Source organism: Macaca fascicularis, chromosome 7 (genome assembly GCF_037993035.2).
Source record: "Macaca fascicularis isolate 582-1 chromosome 7, T2T-MFA8v1.1".
Taxonomy (NCBI): Eukaryota; Metazoa; Chordata; class Mammalia; order Primates; family Cercopithecidae; genus Macaca; species Macaca fascicularis.
This window is the reverse complement of record NC_088381.1, coordinates 172,879,504-172,900,414: the sequence shown is the minus strand read 5'-3', so window position 1 is coordinate 172,900,414 and position 20,911 is coordinate 172,879,504. Positions and strand designations below refer to the sequence as shown.

At 60.6% G+C, this 20,911-nt stretch overlaps 1 protein-coding gene across 7 annotated transcripts in view; it reads right to left on the bottom strand.

Moving 5' to 3' along the window:
- The window catches only part of INF2 (inverted formin 2), a 29,675-nt gene extending 18,217 nt beyond the window's left edge, over nt 1-11,458 (bottom strand). For 4 of the 7 annotated variants that reach the window (XM_045397092.3, XM_073998381.1, XM_073998382.1 and 1 more), the window contains exon 1: nt 11,315-11,458. Coding sequence is in view for 3 of the 7 variants with exons in the window: in XM_045397090.3 (XP_045253025.2) it covers nt 1,522-1,608 (87 nt within the window). In the remaining 4 variants the exon portion in view is untranslated. Of the gene's footprint in view, nt 1-1,521; nt 1,727-11,314 lie in introns of those variants that run through there. The other 3 variants (XM_045397090.3, XM_045397091.3, XM_065518550.2) reach the window with 1 other exon arrangement.
- Nucleotides 11,459-20,911: the final 9,453 nt, after the last annotated feature.

The window sequence follows — 20,911 nt, the reverse complement described above, 5'->3', positions numbered from 1 at the left end:
CGGCTCAGAAACCTGCACCGCAATTCCGAGGCCAGCACGGCCCCTGCGACTTGACAGGACCGGATGAGCTTGGGAAGGACTGGGGGGAGCGGGAGGCTCCACTGGCTGGAACACTACCCGTGGTCATGATGCAACAAAACGGCGCATCTGAGGCTCCCTTATCTCACCCCAGGGCACTTCCCCCGCCCCAGTGGACAATATGGACAGGGAGATTCCAAACCTCAGGCACTGCCTGGGCTGCCCACAGCGTCAAGAGCATGGCTGGGGAGGAGAGGCGGCTCCCGGGTCTCCCCTGGGCCTCAGTCTGCCCATCTGCATGTGGGTGGGGGGCTCACACCAACAGGAAGACGGAGACCCTTGGCACTCAGGGTTTAACCAGAATTCAGTCGCAACAGGTCTGACTTCAGCCCTGGGAACACCCTGGTAACAGGCCCAGCCCAGAAGAGCCCCAACACGTTCCTTTCCCCAAAACAGAACAGCAGGACAGGCGGTTGCACCTCTGACATCAGCTCCACGCCGCCACATCTCCCCAGCCGCTGTCCCCAGCCACAGACCCTGGGAACTGGCCTCGAAGGTCAGGGGCATCCCAGGCCCTCCTGCAACCATGTATGGCTCAGATCTTATATTTAGCGTCTGAGAACGGCTGCGTGGAGCCTCGGGGAGGGAGCTCGGGGGCCGGGCCTGGCAGGGACACGCTCTGAGCCTCCACCCTGGCCCAGCACTCTCCACCCTGGCCCTTGGCTTCCCACCACCTCCAAGGCAGGCACTTTATACCTCCTGCAACAGGTGGGGAACTAGAGGCGGCTGGGTCCCAGAGAAGCTGGGTCTGTGCCCACAGTCCCTCACCTGGGCACGGCTGGGCTGTGACTGGAGGTCCCGCATGGCTTTGCTTCAAGTGCTGCGCGGCCTGGTAAGTCAGGGGACCCCCGGCTGAGGGGCATTTGAGGTCACAGAAGCCAAGCGGGGTTGAGAACCCAAGCGCCTGCCTCCCCAGGCGGCTCTGGCCCCAGCCCCGCTGCTGTCCTCACCGCTGGAGGCCCCATTCCTCCCCTCCTGCCTTGGGAGAGTGTCCTGGAGCACCTGCCCTTGAGGTCTCAGGCCCACTCCCCAGCCTGGCCCACAACCAAGCCTGGTGTTTCCGGCAGTCCAGCCCCTACTCCCCGCACCAACCCTCAGCCCTCCACCTGTTCAACTGCCCCGGGAGGCCAGCGGGTTCCTTCCAGGAGGCAGCCTCACAGGTGTAAGCCAGAGCTCTGATCTGCGTGTCCCCAGCTCGGGCCCTCACCAGCAGACCTGGGCCCAGTCACTCATCCTGCCTAGGCCTCAGTGTCCTCCTCCGCACCTCCAGCATCAGGCTGCCAGGAGCATCCTGAGAGGCTGTCCTTGGGATGCCCCTCCTCCCGGCAGGGGGTCCTGGTCTGGGCACTGTACAGCAGAGAGCCCGGAGCCCCCGGCCCACTGTGGTTTTAAGCTGCCCTCCCAGGCCCGGCCCTCTTGGTCACCCAGTGGCTATCCACTCACCCAGATGCGCAGGACCTTCCGGCCGCCTCTGCCCACCCACTCTGGGCCCTGCCCTGGGCTGCTCCTCACGCTCCCCTGGCTTCTCATTGCTGCGGACCGCTGAGCTGCCAGAGCCACCCGGGTCCCCAACGCCCCTCCTGGTAGCAGTAGCGGTTGCTCCCACCACCATGAAGAGCCAGGCAGCCGAGCCTCTGCACGTATTCCCACCCACCTTGGCTGCCGCTGCCTAAAGAGGCCCCAGAACTGGCCCTCCTTTCCTCCCCCGCTTCCATTGGCCGGAGTCTCCTTGGCACAGGCTGAGCGGACGGAGTTATGAACTCTCCCAGGCCCGGCCCCTGGCATCCAGAGTGTCCTCTCCAGCCAAGAGCCCCAGGGGTCCCTCCACGCAAAAAATCCTGACCTTTTAGAGACAAGCAGTGCCTCCGCGAGCCACCTGTGCCCCAGGCCCCAGGGTGTCCCTGGACTCGAAGGTGCTCCCTGACCTGAGTACTGCCCCTCTTGGCACTGCCCAGTGCTCCTTGCCCTGTGCAAGTCCCTGAAAGACCCCAGTCAAGAGGAGCCCCCTTGGTCAGTGGGGTGGAGCCACGGTGGGAGGAAACTGGCCCTCCTGCCCATCAGCTTTCCATACCCCTGTGCCTGGGTGCCCAGCTCTGTGTCTGAGCTGCCCCGGTTGACCGTGCCCCACCAGGTGCTGTCTGGGGGCAGTGAGTGTAGCAGGGCCTTGCTGGGCTACGGCCCAGCACAGACAGGGTTCCAGCTGAGGACCCGGAGGATGAGACCAGAGCTGCCTTCCTCCTTCTGCGATGCCACCAAGGCTGCCCGATCTCATCTGCGCCCCCCGGTCTCTACGATGGGGAATGTTCCAACTGCTTTTCAGCATGAGGCTGAACCTGCAAACACACCACGGCCATACCATATATGCAGCACTCTGACCCGCAATCTGGCCACTGGCCCCAAACGGCCGGGACCTCGTTAATAACTGACAGCTTCCGTGATTTTTGTCCCATCATAGGAGCCCGACTTCCAGCCAGCAGCCTCTCTCAGGGCATCCCCGAGCCTTCCCTTTGTCTATAAAAAGCTTTCTATGTATAGAGTGAAATATCCATGAGAAAACCATGAGGCTTCCCACTGCCCCGCCCGCCTGAGTATCTGCTAAACGCGGGTGGCAGTGGCCGACTCCCTGCTACAGCCAGCTCTGCACAAACAGCCTTGCCTGTTTTTACTGGGGGGTGGTGTCCACTTCTGCAAGGATTCCAGAAGGAACCCACAGTGTACTGATCTCAGGGGCACGGGGCTACGGGGAACAATACCCTGGAAGGTGCCAGTGCCAACTGAGAAGGGCAGGGGGCGGGAGTCTCATTGCTGAGCTGTGTGCCCCGGGGCAGGCTGCCCTTCTCTGTTGTCCATCTGGAAAGTGGGTTGGCGGGGCCACCAGCACAGGAATGTGTCCTCAGAGCTCCCCAGCCCCGGCTGTAGGGCGTGGCCACCTCCCCACAGGCACAGGAATTTGCGTTCTTCGCAATCTTTTTTACAGCCGACACCAACTCTGGCTGAGGCAGGGCAGGACCATCCAGGCTCTGCAGGGCCCAGTACCCATGGCTCAGGCCAGACCCCACGCCTCAGACAGCAAAAGGGTCAGGACGCCAAGAAGGGGCGTCCCATCCACCCCACCCCCAGCAGTCCACCGGCACCAATGGAACCGCACACGGCAGGTCTTCTGCAGACGAAGACTCTGAGGTCTGAGGGGCTCGCCCCACCCACGCTAGTGGGACGTCACCGTGGTTCTTCAGCACTAGCGTGGGGCTTCCAGAGGACAGGGCCACGCCTTTCCCCTCAGACTCCAGCTCCTACAGGCAGGGCCCCCCTCTGGGCCTGGGCCTGGCCAGCCTGGTGTGGTGCTGCCAGCACCTCCATCCGAATGACACGCTAGGGCAGCTGCACTGACGCTCGGGCAGCCGCTGGGCCTCTGCCCCGCCTGGCAGTCAGCAGTCAAGCTGAGTGTGTGGTGTGGGTGGGGACAAGGACATCGCTGGCCCTCACTAGACCTGAGGCCATGTGCCCAGCCCCTGCGGTGCAGACAGAAAACCAGAGCCGGGGAGTGTGGGCTCTTGAGGCAGGCCCAGCCCCGAGCTGTGGAGAGTAGCTGGGGGCTCCTGCATGGGCCCATGACCCTGAGTGGCACACGGGCTGGGGTTAGGGTACCCAGGCCTGAATCCTGGGTACCTGAGGGACCTGAGCCAGCCCCTGAAGCCCCAGGAACCAGGCGAGGAGGGCCTTCCACAGCACCGTGTGGCGGGTCCTACGCCCTCAGCCAGCACCAATGGGCCTGGAGGCCCCACTGTGACATGTTCTGAGTCTGCCTGGAACAGCCCCCTCCCGTGTGAAGGCCCCACTGGTAGGGAAGGGAGAGGTCTGCCTGAGTCCAGGCTCCCCACGAGGAACAGGCCAAGCCCTGAGCCGGACAGCCCTGGGGAGGCAGGTACTGCCTTGTGTGCCTGGGACCAAGGGGCTCTGGGGATCCTGAAGCAGAGGCGGGGGTAGGGCAGGCACCGGCTGGGCACATGAGCGCCTGTGGGGGCCACTGCCTGGGAGTGGGCAGGCAGCCGCAGTGTGGCCCTTCTGGCACTGGCACAGGGATGGATGCTTCTGGGCCCTGAGCCAGCGTTGGTGGTGAGGGTACAGGGAGGGAACTTGTCTTCCACGGGGTGGGCGGGCAGAACGGCAGGAGAGGATTCCGGAACTAGGAGGCAGGGGCTGCCACACTGTATTTTTAGCTCCTCCAAGAGCCCAAATTTTTCCACTGCTTGGCAACCCATGGATCTCCAGAACTGCACGCGTTCCTGGCAGCACCCCGGGGTTCTAGGCAGCCCAGGCCCTGCAGGGCGGTGGAGGCACCTGGAGCTGAGCCTGTCCTACCATGACCCCCATTCCCCTCCCTCCCACTCAGACTACCAGCTCCTTTGAGCCTCCGGCATGTGTCACCTTCCCCACCCGGCCAACGGCCCCTTGAGGGACCTCCACTGACCTGGTGGCTCACCGACTGCCGGCAAGGCCCAGGGAGGGCCTGTATACAGGGGGCCTCAAGGCAGGCGAGGATGGGGGTCCACCCGTTGCCACCTGTCCAGGGTCATGGGGCGCACTGGGCCTCAGTGAGGGCTGGTTGTGTCCTCACTGTCCCCTGGCCCATCTCACACCCAAGAAGCACTCTAGCCCTCATGCTGCCTGCAGTCCCTAAGATCTGGATGCAGTGTGAGACTCCTGCCTCCAAAGCCCTCCAAGATCTTGAACTCTGCTTGTTGTGCAAAGAGGGCCCCCTGGGCCACTGTGGGGACCCACAGCAGGACAGAAGGGCCCCCTGGGAGTGGGTAGGTAGAAAGACGCTCTCAGCAGCATCATGATCAAAAGACAAAGATGGGAAGCAGCCACATGGTGACGGAGTTCAATCACATGGTGTGTGCGATGCCACCAGGACACCTGCCCAATCACTAACCAAAGCTGCATCTAGGATGAATACCGTTGTTTGCTACTGAGGAAGAAAGCAAGCAAAATGATCAAAAGACAGCAGCAACATCTCCCAGAGGGAAGCTGGGCTCAGAGCGGTGGCAGCCCCTGCTTGGGTCACCCAGGGAGAGAGCTGGGAGCCAGGGGTCCTTCATGGCACTCTGGCAAGTGTTGGTGGAGGTGGCTGGGGGTCCGGGCTGGCCAGCACTGAATGCCAGGGGACACCACTGGTCCGGGAGCCAGGCTACAGCTGGGCTCTCTGTGTCCCCAGGATCTGGGGCAGACAATAGGCCTGGGGGAGGTACGTCTTCCTGGGTTAGGAACAGAGCCCTGTGGAAGCCACAGGGAGGAGGGTGGCTCTGTCTGTGGGGCGGGGGGGGGGGGGGATGCAGCAAACAGGAAATGCCCCAGCTCACTGGAAGGAGGGCTCACTGGGAGTAGGGTCGGCAAGCATAGCCCAGGCAAGGGAGGACAGGAAGGGCGGTGGCCCCACACCAGGAAGCCAGGCTCTCGCTTCCACCTGCACTGAGGGTGTGCAGGGCTGGGGTGGGCAGGCAGCTCGCCAGTCACCTTCTCCAGGCCACAGTGTCTCCACTGCACAAAGAGCAGGGCCAACGGGGTGCTCCCTGAGGGCCTGGTCACCTCTGGCATTCTCGGGGGTCTGGGCTGGAGTCTGGGGGCCCAGGGAGAGGCGTGGGTGCACTGGAAGTACTTCCTGAGTCTGTCTGAGGGCCTGTCAGCACCTACTATGGCTGTGGCTGGGAGTGACGTGTGCAGATCTGTGGTTAGGGACTGGGGAGGGCACAGGGCCTGATCAGGCCCTGCAGGTGGCATGAGCCCAGCGGTGGCTTATCGCAGACCCCAGACGTACCCTGCAGGGGGTCTGCTGGGCAATGGGGGCAGGTGGCCAGGAGCATGAAGACCAGGAGGTCATCACCAGAAATGTCCCACCTGGGTTTCCTCCCTCGAGACCAGACACACTCAGAGATGCCTCCCTCTGAGGCCCCCAGGTCCCTCCTCTGTCCTCAGAAAAGGCCTCTCTCAACCTGGGAGGGGAAGGGCAGCAGCTGGTTGGAGCCAGGCCCCAGCTTCAGGGTTCAGGTCCTGATTGCTGTGTGCCTCGCTAGGCCCCAGGGTGTCCAGCCCCCACCCTGCCTGTGCCAGGACAGGACGGCTGCCCGCTGCCTGCCCATAAGCCAGGCTCCATGGTCCCTGCCCCCAGCCCACATCCCCACTAGCAGCTGCCTTCCCAGGAGCAGGGAGAACAAAGACAGATTGAGAGTGGGGGAGACGCTGAGGCTGCGCACCCAGCACGGCCAGGGGCTGCTGCCAGGGCCCAGGGTGGGGGCGGCTCTGATTCTGGGTGAGACTGGGCTCTGCCGCTGACCGGCCTGTGACCCATAGGATCTCCTGGTTCCTGTCCTCAAATGCGGATGAGCGTGTCAATGCCAACCCCACAGCTTACTGACAGATCAACGAGATGCCGCCTGTAACGCCAGTGCATAACCACGCACAGCACATGCCCTGACCACCCGCCTTCCCGCTCAGCCCACACCTCCTGTTTGGCGGCTGGGACAGAGCTGGGATGGTGCTGGGACGTTGCATGAGTCTTTGCAGCCCCTGCTCAGCGTCTCTTGACCTCTGCTCCAGGCAGCCAGTGCCAGGCAGCCTGTCAGGCCCAACAGGGCAAACAAGATCCTCAGCGTGGGTACAACATGCTGCTTGGCAATGCTTGCTGGGACACGAAGGTGCCAGGGGCCTGAGAGCCAGGTCCATTCTAGATTCAGTTTTCTCATCTGTAAAATGGCCAGGATGTTCTCCAGGGCCCTGTAGCTCTGACCTGGGTTGGCTAAGCCAGCACCACCTGTGAGGCCCCTCCTGGGCCCGGCCCATGGCTCTGCCAGCTCCTGCAGGCAGCCCCTCACTGCTCTGTCTGTACCTCCACAGCCTGGCCTGGCCCAGGAAAGGGGCAGCCAGGGGGGCCCTCTGCACATGGAAGCATAGGCAGGGGTCCTGGGTGTCCCCAAGGCGCTCCTGTTCTCAGGCCACTCACGTCTGTGCACAAGGTGGAAGCAAAGGCAGGTGGGGACAGGTGGCTACTCCCTCACCCCCACCCTGTGTCCTCCTCCCGGCCTAGGCTGGGTGCAGGTGACAGTCTGAGCTGTGCCTGGAGCAGGAACACGGACCCAGCAGCACAAAGGGTGGGGCAGGCAGGCTGCACACCGAGGCCATGTCCCAGGGCTTGCAAGGACCCAGGTACAGATGGGGAGATGGAGGCCAGTGGGATGCTGGCCCTCCTTGCACAGCTGGCCATGTCTACCCCCGACCCGGCGAGGGCCAGGACAGCTCAGGCACGAACAAACGCCAGCACCACTGGCCATGCCCACTGGGACTCCATGTGTGTTGGGCAGCCGGCCACTGGCTGGGCAGAGCGAGGGGCTGGGGCTGGCCTCTGCCTACAGCAGCTGAATGGGGGCTTGGAGATGATACAGAGAAGCCGTTACCCAGGGCTGTGTGTTCGGTGGGCCACTGGTTCCCTCCCCCTCCCTCCTCAACTGTGCCCTGGGTTAGCCTCAAAGCTAGGCTTTGACATTAGCCCTCCTCTGCAAAATGGGAAGCAGACAGCCTGCCCTCTGCCCCAGGTATGGCTCCTGGTTGAGTTCTGGCCCACGAAGGGCTGCCTGGGGGGCCTCAGTCGTCACTGTGAGGTGGGCCTGGGGCAGAGCCCTGTAACAGTAGGGCAGCCCTCCAATCCGCCCCACCCCACCTCTCCCACTTTGGACCTTGGGGTGCTCAGATTGAGTCCAGGTCACAGGAAGAGGGTGGGGTGGTAGAGAGCTGTCATAGCACGGGAGCAGGGGGTCCCTGCCCAGGGCACCAGGGCCGGGGGCCTTGGCAGCATCTTCCCATGTCCCTCTGACCCTGCAAAGGCCTTGATCGGCCGCCAGGAGCCCGGCCAGGCCTCCAGTGGTGCCCATCTGCTCCTTCTGGGTCTCCATGCCATTTCCAACAGACAGAGGTTGGGGCTGAGGGAGACAGAGGGTACCCCAGCCATGGCCAATCACCCTTCTGAAGTGAGGACAGGAGTGAACTGAGGGCACAGAGGCTCGGGGTGGCCCAGCCTGGCCCTTCTCTCCTGGCCCCTCTCCCTCCCACCTCTGCTGCCTCTGGGAAAAGCTGCAGGCGAAAGAGGAAGGCAGCCTTGGCCCTTGCCCTTGGCCATTCTGTCCTCAGGGCCGTCACGCTAGTCATCCCATCTGGGCTGTGACCATGCTGGTCGTACCACCCAGGCTGTGACCCAGGCCCTGACTGGCCAGGAGGGCTCTGGGGTCCAGGCTGGCCCTTGGGCAGTTCTCTGTCTGCATGCGCTGCTCTGGATTGACACAGGTGGCTGCCTGGAGGGCGGGCCTATTCCTGCCCTACCAATCCCCGAGTTTGGAGGCCTGGTAACGGCTACTTGACCAGGACAGGCCTGTCCTATTCCCAGAGTGGCAGTGCCAGGACCCTGAGCCTACCCCAGTGGTAGCAACAAGGGGTGGGGGGCCTCGGCCTCCAGCTACTCTGTGGGGCCAGCCCATATGCACCCTGACATCCAGTAAGTGCCATGTGCCTACCTGGCACAGTGCCAGCGGGGCTGGGCTCCAGGCTCTGGGCACAAAGGCAGATGCACACAGTAGGGGCTTTATCAGCCCCTCCTGGCAGAATGGATGGCACGGAGTGTAAAATGGCACTGACTGTCCCTTGCCTCATCTGTGAAATGAATGTTCCTGCAGGACCCACGCCTCATCGGGAGGGATGAGGGTGGGAGACCGTGCGGTGGGACCCGGCAGGCTAGCTCATTCCTTCCCTCCTCACCCACTCACTAAGCACACAGACACGGCCCAGGCAGGTGTGAATGGTGAGGGAACAGGCCCGGCTTGGGGCTGGCTCTCGGGGACTGACATGAGCCCTCAGAGGGGTGACCCTGAGCAGCCCCTGTGGTTCCTTATTTAATTACAGCTTAGAAAAGGCTGTGAGAGAGGACAAACCCTCAGGAGAGGACAGGCACCACCAGTCTGCCCTGCTCTCCTGGCCTGGCGGTCGCCAGGGTATACCAGTGCTGGGCAGGGGGGCAGCTGTCTGAACAGACCCCACCCCAGCTCGGGACTCAGGCTGTCTGGGTGCTCAGAGGCAGACCAGGCAGGACTCCCTCCTAGGGTGAGGCTGGCAGGAGTGGAAGTCTCTCTAATAGGGGGCCAGGTGGTTGGACCCTGCTCACCCCTCCAGCGACGGGGAGTCCGCGCCCATGCCCTCTCTCCTTCCCACAGTTGGTAGCAGCCTCCTTGTCTTTGACTTCAGTTGTCCACTAGGCCTGGCTCTGCTGTGGCCCCTGGGGACTGCCCTCCAGAGAGTGGCTCCTGTGTGGTCTCCACCTCCTGGCCTTCCCATCCACCATCCTGAAAACAGAGGTGGGTGTGCCTTCTCCAACGTCTTGTGTCCACTGGGCCATGAACCACACACCTACCAGACACCTGCTGTTTGCAAGATGGAGGCTGGCAGCAGGGAGTCAGGTCTCATTCCTGACTATGGGGAAATTTGACCTCCAGGCACCAGCAAAAAGCCAGAGGCTTGAGCTTACTTCACTGTCCCCAGAGCTGGGCCAGCTGCGTCCTGCCCCACACCCACAGGCAGCACCGAATTACTTTCCAGTCACCACCCACCCCTCCCGCAGCCTGCACGAACCCCATAACTTTTCCAACCCGGGAAGTAACTGCACTTTGATGGAAGGCGCACAGAGTCTATTTCAGGTAGGAGCCTCCACGTCCCCACAAGTGCGGTGTGTCATTAGCTTGACAGCCGTCAGCTCCTCCACAAAGTGGGCGCTCACCTGAAGGTTAACTCTTCGCTGTTCAGGAGCCCTGGCTGTGGAGGCTACAGGCGCACCTGGCCACTTGGTCTGTCCCCACTAGTGACACCCCCTTTGCTGGGTTGTAGGGCCCATGACAGTCCAGGGATGGGAGGGCGGGGCCTGGGCAGGGGTCAGCTCCCTCAGGTTGCAGGAGGGTTCACTGCACCAACCGGGCTTTTAGAACAGAAAATTGCTGCTGCCCTGGTAGGCATGGGAGCCGTGTGAGGTCTCAGACCCCAGGCCTGGAACCCAGTGCTGCTATTTGCTGCACTGGGGGCTGAGCACCCACACACCAAAAGTCCCTGGCTGGGTGGCATCCTTGGGGTCTGGAGCACTGCTCTGGGACCCCACCTTCCCCTGTGCAGGGCAGCAGGGAGCAGGTCCCAGCCTGAACTGCTGTCCCACCCTTCAGAGTGCAAATGTGGAAACTGAGGCCCGAAGAGGGCAAGTATCCTGCTCCATTCCAGTGCCAGAGGGAGGGGCAGGGCTGGCGGTAAAGGAATTTCCTACATCCAGCGCCTTCTGGGCGTGCCTGACCTCTGGTCCGGTTCCTGGTTCCCTGCCCCCGGCAGGGTCTCAGACTCTCTGCCTCCTGGTGTGTCCAGCTGGAGTGGCCAATAACGCTGTGGTCACAGCTGAGCTGCGGGAGCCCTGGGTGGGGAGCTTGAGCCCCAGAAAGCCCAGACAGGCAGTCCACCCCCAGGCCTGTGCTCCCCAGGGGGGACTGGGGACGGTCAGGGACACAGCTGGTCACCCCGCTTCCCCTCCTTAGTCAAGGTCACTCCTGGGGCGACTCCCCAGTTAGAGGGTTGACGGGTGGGTCTGGGGCTGCACAGGGATTGGCTCCTACCCCACCCAAAAGGAACAGAGAACTGTGATGGAGGCTGACTCCCCTAAGCCTGCCAGCGGTGGGGATGGGGGGGAGAGCCCCCTGTGCGCCCACCTGCGCGTGGGCAGCTGGAAGCCAAGCAGTCAGGGTGGGGCCGCAGGCCAGCGCGCACCTCGGGGTGCCACCCGGGCTGCGGACCCGAAGTTGAAGTTTATTTTCCCAACTGTGGCTGATTCATGGTCAGGATGTGGCAGCCGCGAGGCGCAGAAATCCCGCCTGCCCCTGGAGTAGGCCCGGCCGACCCTGGGCCCACCACTTTGCGGGCAGTGCGCGCTCGGGCGGTGCCGCGCCGCGGAGGACCACAGTCCCGAGCGGGGCGCGCGGTGCCGGGGGGCCAGGGGTGCCCTGGGGTCCCCGCCCGGGAACTGTGCCCTGCGCCGCGGAACCGCCCGCCGCCACCTGGGGCACACACGCCGCAGCCCGGAGCCTCACTCCTGGACGCAAGCACGCACCCGCCTCCTCCCGGACTCAGTTTCCCCTGAGGCTCCTAGCGGACCCCGAGGCCAACGGCTTACCCGGTGAGGCAGCGGCCAGAGGGCGGTGGTGCTGCCGGCACTCCGTCCGGGGCCGGGTCAGGGGCTGCGGGCAGCCGGATCCCACTGCGACGCTCCGCAAGGCTCGGACCGTGGCTCCAAGCGGGCGAGGGGCGGGCGAGGGGCGGGCGGGGCGGGGCGGGCGGGAGGAAGAGGAGGTGCCGCCCCGCCCGTCAGCGGCCACGTGGGGAGCGAGCGCAGGCCGGGGGCGGAGCCTGAGGGGGTGGTCGCTGGGGTGGCCCCGCCCACTGTGGCCGGCCCCTGAGAGCTCTTTAAGGGGTCTCCCCACACCCGTGAATACCCTGGCCGCCCTCTCGCGGTCGCCGCTGGCTTGGCTCCTGATGGGCGGAGATGGGGGTGGGACGCGAAGAGCTGCCGTCCCCCGCCTCAGCCCCCACTGTCCGCCCAGTCCCTGTCCTCTGCCTCCTCCCGTCCACCTACACCCCCATCCTCCCGGTGGGACTGGCTTCCCAGGCGCCGCTCACCTCCCTCTGCCCCGGCCCGGGACTCCTGTTTCAGCCAGCCGGATCCGGAGTCCCCGCGTCCGGGGATCCCTCGGCAGAGATGGCTCTTCCCAGGCTTCAGGGACAGAGAGCCTCCTCATCAACCAGGCCACCCATGTGGCCTCCTCTCCGCAGCCCTGCCTGAGCCCCTCCACCCTTGTTGGGGTCTCGGCGGTCTTGGGCAGCCGCTCTTCGCCGGTTGGTGGAGGCAGCTGCATGAGGGCCGCGGAGGTGTCGCAATGGGGTGGGTTTTCTCTGCCACCCCTCTGCTGTCCAGCCTCATCTGTCTCCTAGATTGGGGGGCACCCATCCCCCCACCGCCGACATTGACCAGCGTGGGGCGTGCCCATAGTCCGCTCTGAAAGCCAGCCTGGTTGGATGAGAGCCAGGCCCCAGCTCTGGAAGTCCCTTCTGATGTCTCACGCCTCAGAGCTGCAGGAAACAGTGCACCAGGCCTGGGGTTTGGGGGTCACTGGCAGCTAGAGGGAGGGCAGAGGAAGGCAGGCCTGGGGGAGCCCTCGTGTGACGTGTGACAGAGCAGACACAACCCCTGCCCTGAGAACCGGGGCTAGCACTCCCTGTGCTGCCTCAGGCTCTGATATGACCCTGTGGAGCCTCAGTTTCCCCATCTGTAAAATAGAGTAAGTACCCATAAGGGCTGTATGAGGGTCAAGAACATGCGGATAAAGTGTCTCCACTCGGAATCCTGACATCTCTCTCCAGAGGGCCTGCTGTGTGGGCCATGGCGGCCAGGGCTCAGGGTGAGGGCAAGGGGAGAGAGAAGGGCTCCTGAATGGCTTCCCAGCCCCGAAGCAGTTTCTGCTTTGAGGCCAACTGCGTGTCCTTTGACCCTGGTGTGCCTCCCCTCTGGTGGGGATAAGTCCGTTTGCTCCCTGTGCAGACCCTGCCCTGCGCAGCAGCCCCAGCCCTGGAAGTTTGCTGGCTCAGCTCCAGTGCAGGAGCAGCTGCTGGCAACAGCCCCATATGAGCGCTCCTGAGTGCCGGGTGTGCCTGAGGAGCCAGCCAAGGCAGGCGCTCACTGGACACCCTCCAACCTGGGCGGCGGCTGCTCCTAGACAGGCACTCTGCAGTTCTTGGAATGCACCTGGAAGCCTTGCCGCCAGCCCTCCACACGGGGCTCCAGGGCCCCTTCCAGAGCAGGAGGCCTTCCTGCCCTCCCTCAAGCTGGGTTTTGGGTCTCCTGGTGCACTCCTGGACCCGAGCATTGGTGCCTGCGCTGGCACCACCTGAGGGTGGGGAGAGGGCACGGGTGGGGCTGACTCATCTGCATTGGGAGCTGGCGCCTGGCAGCGGTGCTTGCCAGTGGGTGTGTTTGTTGATCCAGTGAATGGAGGAATGTGGGAATGTCGGTGGGGAGTGAGCTTTGATCTGCAGCCCCCTCCCCTGTCCATCTGCCTGGGGGAAAGGCAGAGTCCTGAGCCTCACTCAGAGGCTGGAGCAGGAGGCCGGGTGTGGGTGAGGGGTCCACCTTTCCTGCCTTGATGGGGGAGGGGGGCCCAGCACCCCCAGGGCCACTTCTGCCTGGGGCTGTCTCCCTTGCACCCAGTCATGCTTCCGAGCTGCACACCTGGTCCAGAGAGGCCAGCACAGGCCGGAGCAGGGTGAAGAAGGTGGGGTGGGCTGGGCGCGGTGGCTCACGCCTGTAATCCCAGCACTTTGGGAGGCCGAGGCGGGCGGATCATGAGGTCAGGAGATCGAGACCATCCTGGCTAACATGGTGAAACCCCGTCTCTACTAAAAATACAAAAAATTAGCCGGGCGAGGTGGTGGGCGGAGGCTGAGGCAGGAGAATGGCATGAACCTGGGAGGTGGAGCTTGCAGTGAGCCGAGATGGTGCCACTGCACTCCAGCCTGGGCGACAGAGCAAGACTCCGTCTCAAAAAAAAAAAAAAAAAAAAAAAAGGTGGGGTGTATGTGATTTAGTTGGAGAGAGTTTGGAGAAGTCCCTGGATCAGCAGGGAGTGCAGAGGAGGGCTTTGGGCCCTGATTAAGAGTGTGTGTGTGTGGAGTGGAGGCCGAGGCCAGAGGTCTGGGACGGTGGAACTGTGGACACTGAGAGGGGACTTTCCGTCAGGCTTGAACCCACTGTGCCCAGGACAGCAGGGTTCATCCCGCCTTGAGCACCGATTTTCTGAGACATACAGAGGCCCCATCCTCTTTTCCTTCAGTGGCTCACTCTCAACGCTCTGCACCTCCAGCGCTCCCAGACTCCATCCTGGCCCTATTCTGAGCTTGCTTCCTGGCCCTGGCGTTGAAGGGAGGACCAATTTGGCCTCAGAAACACACCACCTGCAGCCACTGCCTACGGCTTCCGGAGCTGCTTCCTGGAAGCCATGGCCTGCCTGGAGCCTCCCTGCCTGGAGTCTCCCCTCCTGGGCGTTGGTCCTTCCTCGGAGCCCGTACGCACGTGCTGGCCCACAGCTGTGGGTGCCCAGATGCCTGAGAACAGGGTCGTGCAGGTACAGGCTGGCACTGTGACACACCCAGGCAGAGCCGCACATGCCTGGTTACTGGCACAGAGTGCAAGAGTGGCCCTGCCACTGCAGGCCTGTGGAGAGCTTGCCTCTACCTCTTTCTGGGGAATTGGGATGCGGGGAGAACAGACCTTGGCACCGGCAGCTTGAGTTCTGCTAGAAACAGGCAGGCAGGCGTGGGCGTTCTGAGAGAAATCCTCCCAGCCTGATGTTGGCGCCGCCGTGCAGTCAAGACAGCCTTGTATGTAGCAGGCGGCCACTTGCAGGCCCAGAAGGGCCGCCTGGGGTCCACCTGAGTAGCAGGCTGGCCATGGGTTCATTTCCTTCATCAGTTCAGCACCCAGAATGCTTTTTATCTTTTTTTCTCTTTTGATATTTTATTTTGCATCCTACTGGGGTGCCCTGAGATGATCTCTGACATTGTTACAGAATGAAGTGAAAGCATGCCTGCCCACTCATGTCCACCCACCTTGCCCACCTATGTACCCATTCGCCCATTCATCCATCCATTCCCACACACACCTACACTTCATCCGTCCATTCACCCACCTACCCACCCGTCCACCCACCCACCCTTATCCATCCATCTGCCTGTCCATTCATCCGTCCACCCACCCTCCCATCCATCCACTCATCCATCCACCCATCATCCACCTATCTACCAGCCCACCCATCATTCAGTCATCTACCCATTCACCTACCTACCCACCCACCTATTCATCCACCCACCCACCTATTCATCCACCCACCCTTATCCATCCACTGCCCATCCATTCATCCATCCACCCACCCATCTGTCTATCCAGTCATTCATCCCCCTACCCATCCACCTACCCACCCATTCATCCACCCATCCACCCACTCTTTTTTTTTTTTTTTTTTTTTGAGACAGAGTCTCGCTCTGTCGCCCAGGCTGGAGTGCAGTGGCACGATCTCGGCTCACTGCAAGCTCCGCCTCCCAGGTTCACGCCATTCTCCTGCCTCAGCCTCCTGAGTAGCTGGGACTACAGGCGCCCGCCACCACGCCCAGCTAACTTTTTGTATTTTTAGTAGAGATGGAGTTTCACCATGTTAGCTAGGATGGGCTTGATTTCCTGACCTCGTGATCCGCCCGCCTCAGCCTCCCAAAGTGCTGGGATTACAGGCGTGAGCCACCGCGCCTGGCCCATCCACCCACTCTTATCCATCCATCTGCTCATCCATTCATCCATCCACCCACCATCCATTTACCCATCCACCCATCCACCTACCCACCCATCATCCACTCATCTACCCATTCACCTACGTACCCACCCATCCATCCACCCATCCACCCACCTCATCCATCCGTCTTTGCATCCATTCATCCTTCCACCCACCCATCTCTCCATCCACTCATCTGTCCACCTACCCATCCACCTACTCACCCTTAATCCACTCATCCATCCACCTACTCATCCACCTACTCACCCTTAATCCACTCATCCACCCATCCACCCACCTACCCACCCATTCGTCTACCCACCTATATCCATCCATCTGCCCATCCATTCATCTATCCACCCACCCACCCACCTATCCACTCACACATCCATCCACCTACCCATCCACCCATCCACCTACCCACCCATCCTCCATTCATCCATCCATCTGCCCATCCCTTCATCCATCTACCAACCCAACCATCCATCCACCTACCCATCATCCATTCATCCACCCATCTATCCACATAGCTATCCACCTACCCACTGATTCATCCACCCATCCACCCACCCTAATCCATCTGCCCATCCATTCATCTATCCACCCACCCACCTACCCACCCACCCATCCATCCACCTACCCATCCATCCATCCACTTACCCACCCATCATGCACTCATCCACCTACCCTCATCCATCCATCTGCCCATCCATTCATCCATCCACCCACCCACCTACCCACCCCCCCATCTACCCACCCCCCATCCATCCACCTACCCATCCATCCACCCACCTACCCACCCATTCATCTACTTATCCACCCACCCTCATCCATCCATCTGCCCATTCATTCATCCATCCACCCACCCACCCATCCATCCACCCATCATCCACTTACCCATCCATCTACCCACCCATCATCTACTCATCCACCCATTCACCTACCTGCTGACCCATTCATCCACCCATCCGCCCACCCTTATCCATCCATCTGCCCATCCATTCATCCATCTACCCACCCACCTATCCACCCACACATCCATCCACCTACCCATCCACCCATCCACCTACCCACCCATCATCCACTCATCCACCCATCCCCCCACCTACCCACCCATTCATCCAACCATCCACCCACCACCCACCCTTTCATCCACCCATCCACCCACCCACCTGTCCAGCTGTGGCACCTTGGGCAGCTGTTCTGCTCTGTGCTTGCTGACAAGGACACGACCATCCCCAGTCACCTCCAGCCAGGTCCTTCCTCCCCTACCCCTCCCTCAGCTTTTTGCTCTGTAGCTGGCAGCTTTGCCTGCTGGGGCTTCAGCAGCCCTCTGTGGAGGCTCTCAGTATTTTGCAAGCTTCTCCTGCATTTCTCAGTTCAAACTCCAAGAGCACCAGAGTCAGCCTGTCTGTGTCTGGCTGCAGGATGTAGACATTGGTCAGGGCTTATCCCTGGTCTGAGGAGGGGAGGCAGGAGGTAGGACCAGGCTGCTGCTCTTAGATGGGATGGTGGGTGGGGTGGTCAGTCAGGGGCTTGTGTCAGGCAGGAAGCTCTGTCCTCTTCATTTGAATATTGCACACACATACAATAGAATCTCATTATTTGCAGATTCTGTACTTGGAAATTTGCCTACTCGCTAAAATGTATTTGTAAACCTAAAATCAGTACTTGCTTAAGAACAGTCTGCATCTCTTGAAAATGAAATAAAATAAGATCAATACTTGCTTTTGAGGTGATGCGTCCTATGGAGAAAATATGTGTGTTGGACAGGCTCTGAACAGGCACGAGTTGTAGTGCTCTTGGCTGGGAGTTTAGTGACGTATATTAAGAGAAACACATAAATAACTCTATCGTGTACTGATTGGTTGCTGAAAAGGCTGGAGCAGAGGCTCATAGGAACCTGGCCCTCTATTTCCCTTAGGAGCAGAGGTTCGGCATTCACTGAGTCAGTGCTTGCAGCCACACCCTGGAACACAGGACTGGCTGTCACAGATCGAGCTGCTGCATGGCATGCATGAGGTGCCCAGAGCTTGGGTCTACCACACCAAGAGTTTTTACATTCATAGAAACCCATGTAACTACCACCACCCATATCTAACTATGCAACACCTCCAGGACCCAGAAAGTTCCACTGCATAGCCTCCTCCGTGGGCACCTGCCAAAGCTAACTGCTTTTCTCATCTCTGCCATCATAGATTCATCGTTCTAGCATTGCATGTAAATGTCAACCTTTGCGTCTGGCTTCTTTTGCTCCACACTCTCCGAGACTCATCCGTGCGGTGGTGTCCATTGTTCACTCATGTTTCTTGATTTCTGTGAAGTATTTCATTGCACAAACCCATCCGCTGAAAACTGAGGTGCAGAGGCAGGGTGCTGGCAGAGCTGGTGGGCCTCCTTCGGGCACCTCACTGAGCAGGCTGAGCCAGTGCTGGCCATTGGGTGATGCAGTCCACCTCCCTGCTGACCTCCAGTGAGCCCTCAAGCTGTCCCTCCCCTCCCCAGCCTCCTTCTCGGTTGCCTCAGTTGTCCGGTGGGAGTCCAGGTAGGATGTGTGCTGTTCCCCGTGGCGGCACGCAGGTTACTTGCATGATGGGGAGAGCTGCTCAGCTTTGAACTGTCTTATGTTGGGGGTCCGTGCCATCTTTTGCTTAAAGAAGCGGTTCTCCAGCTAATGAGGTGAAAAGATACTGGGCCTTGCAACCCTGGTGTTGGGAATTTGAGGGGCTGGAGAGAGCACCAGATGGGCTCCCTGGAGGTGCTCCTTCGAGAGCAGGGAAGTGCCTGAGACCCACCCACACCCCAACCCATAGTCTGCGCGCCTGCGTGTAGCTGTGTTCTGACCTGCTCTGCTCCTGGCCTTGAACCCTGTAGACTCAGAAGAGGCAGGGATGGGGCAGCAGAGAAGGGGAGAGGGGGAGAGGGCTCAGGACAAGGCCTGTAGCCTGATGAACTGGATCCTGCCTGATGATCTTGGAAGGAAGGAAATAAAGTCTAGAATAACTTGCAGGTGATTTTTGGCTACTGGACTGTGTTTGGAAGAGACATAGTGCCAAGACTTTGTAGGTCTCCAAAGTCTCCAGAGGTAATGCGTATGTGTGTGTGTGTGTGTGTGCGCGCACGCACGTGTGCGTGTGTGTGCGTGTGCGTGTGTGTGCGCACGCTTGTGTGTGTGTGCGCATGTGTGTATGTGCGTGTGTGTGTGCGTGTGTGTGCATGCATGTGTGTGTGCGTAGGTGTATGTGTGTGTGTGCACGCACGTGTGTGCGCGCGTGTGCGTGCGTGTGTGAGCGCATGCGTGTGCATGTGTGTGCATGTGTGTGCGTGTGTGCGTGCACGTGTGTGTGCGTGTGCGCGCGTGTATGTGCTTGTGCGTGTGCGCGTGTGTGTGCATGCGTGTGTGTGTGCGTAGGTGTATGTGTGTGTGTGCGCGCACGTGTGTGTGCGTGTGTGTGTGTGCGTATGCGTGTGCATGTGTGTGTGCGTGTGCATGTGTGTGCGCGCGTGTGTGCGTGCGCGCGTGTGTTTGCGTGTGCGTGTGTGTGTGTGTGCGTGTATGTGCGTGTGCGTGCGTGTGTGTCTGCATGTGTGTGCGTGTGTGTGCGCGTGTGTGCATGTGTGCGTGTGTGCGCACGTGTGTGTGTATGTGCGTGTGTGTGTGTGTGTGTGGGGTGGGGAGTGGGGGCAGGTTTCAGAAGTATTTATGAATGGAATGATGACTGGAATGAAGACACAGCTGTGGGCTGTGACTCTCTGTCCTCCCCTGCGGGCCTTCTCCCTCCTCCTTCACTCTCCCCTCCACCCTCCCATCTCTCCCTGAACACCTCCCTCCCTGTCCCAAGGCTCCAGGGCCTTCAGGTGTGCTGGTCACTGATGCCAGCCTTCTGCTTTGACACCCCCGGTGGGGGCCCCAGGCACCAAGGGAAGCCAGGTTCTTGGAGTGGACGGTGGGAGGCAGGGAGTGGCAGCCCCGGGCTGGGGCACGTAGGAGGATGCATGCTTGGGATTTATTTTGGATGGGTCACTGAGAAGCCACGGAGGGTCAGTCTGTAAACCAGTTTGTACTGCCTCCCCAGGGCCTCTCCTCCCCTCCGCCTCTCCCCTCCCCCATTGCAGCCACCTGCAGACCCCTCCCCCAGGTCTCTGTGTCTTTGTCTTTGAGGACCTTTGCTGCTCCTTGGGTTTTCAACATTTTTTTTTTTTTTTTTTTTTTTTGAGACGGAGTCTCGCTCTGTCACCCAGGCTGGAGTGCAGTGGCCGGATCTCAGCTCACTGCAAGCTCCGCCTCCCGGGTTCACGCCATTCTCCTGCCTCAGCCTCCCGAGTAGCTGGGACTACAGGCGCCCACCACCTCGCCCGGCTAGTTTTTTTGTATTTTTAGTAGAGATGGGGTTTCACCATATTAGCCAGGATGGTCTCGATCTCCTGACCTCGTGATCCGCCCGTCTCGGCCTCCCAAAGTGCTGGGATTACAGGCTTGAGCCACCGCGCCCAGCCTGGGTTTTCAACATTAATACTCAGTTTATTAAAGTAGCACATTTAAAATCTCATTTTTGCCAGGCACGGTGGCTCGCGCCTGTAATCCCAGCACTTTGGGAGGCCGAGGAGGGTGGACTGCTTGAGCCCAGGGGTTCAAGACCAGCCTGGCCAACATGGGGAAACCCTGTCTCTATAAAAAGTATGAAAATTAGCCAGGCTTCATGGCGTGTGTCTGTAGTCCTAGCTACTTGGGAGGCTGAGGCACGAAGATCGCTTGAACCTGGGAAGCCGGGGCTGCAGTGAGCCAAGATCATGCCACTGCACTCCAGCCTGGGTGACAGAGCGATACCTTGTCTCACAAAATAAAATAAAGTAAAATAAAAAATAATAAAATCACCTTTTCCCCCCCAAATGTTTGGGTTTATTTTACCAATCTTATTCATCTACCAGTCCCTTTCGAGGGGCCTCTCTGGCTTTTTAAAGGAGCTTATGAATGACGTGTCTTCCATTGTCCTTGTCAGCACTTGGGATGCACACATGCTTCACAAGCAGCGACTTCACAGCACAAACCTTTCAGTATACTGATTCTTGAGTTCTTCTAAAATTCCAGTGTTGTCTGAAAAGGCAGCTCAACCATTTCCTTTATTTTCCCTTAATGTCACAGCTCTGAGTCAGCCACACGTGGACGGATCTGTAACAGCAACGATAATAACCACGGAAGCACGTTCCCTACATGTCCAGGTGCCAGCTGCAAGTGCCAGGGCTCAGCACGCCGGGCCTCCTTCCATCCTCACTGCCGTGTGGGTGGGCACGGGGACCCCCACTTTACAGAGGACGCTGAGGCCCAGGGAAGGGCAGCACCCTTCCAGCCCGGCCCTGAGTGCCGTCTGACCGCGTTACTCTGAGTTATCCCAGGCACA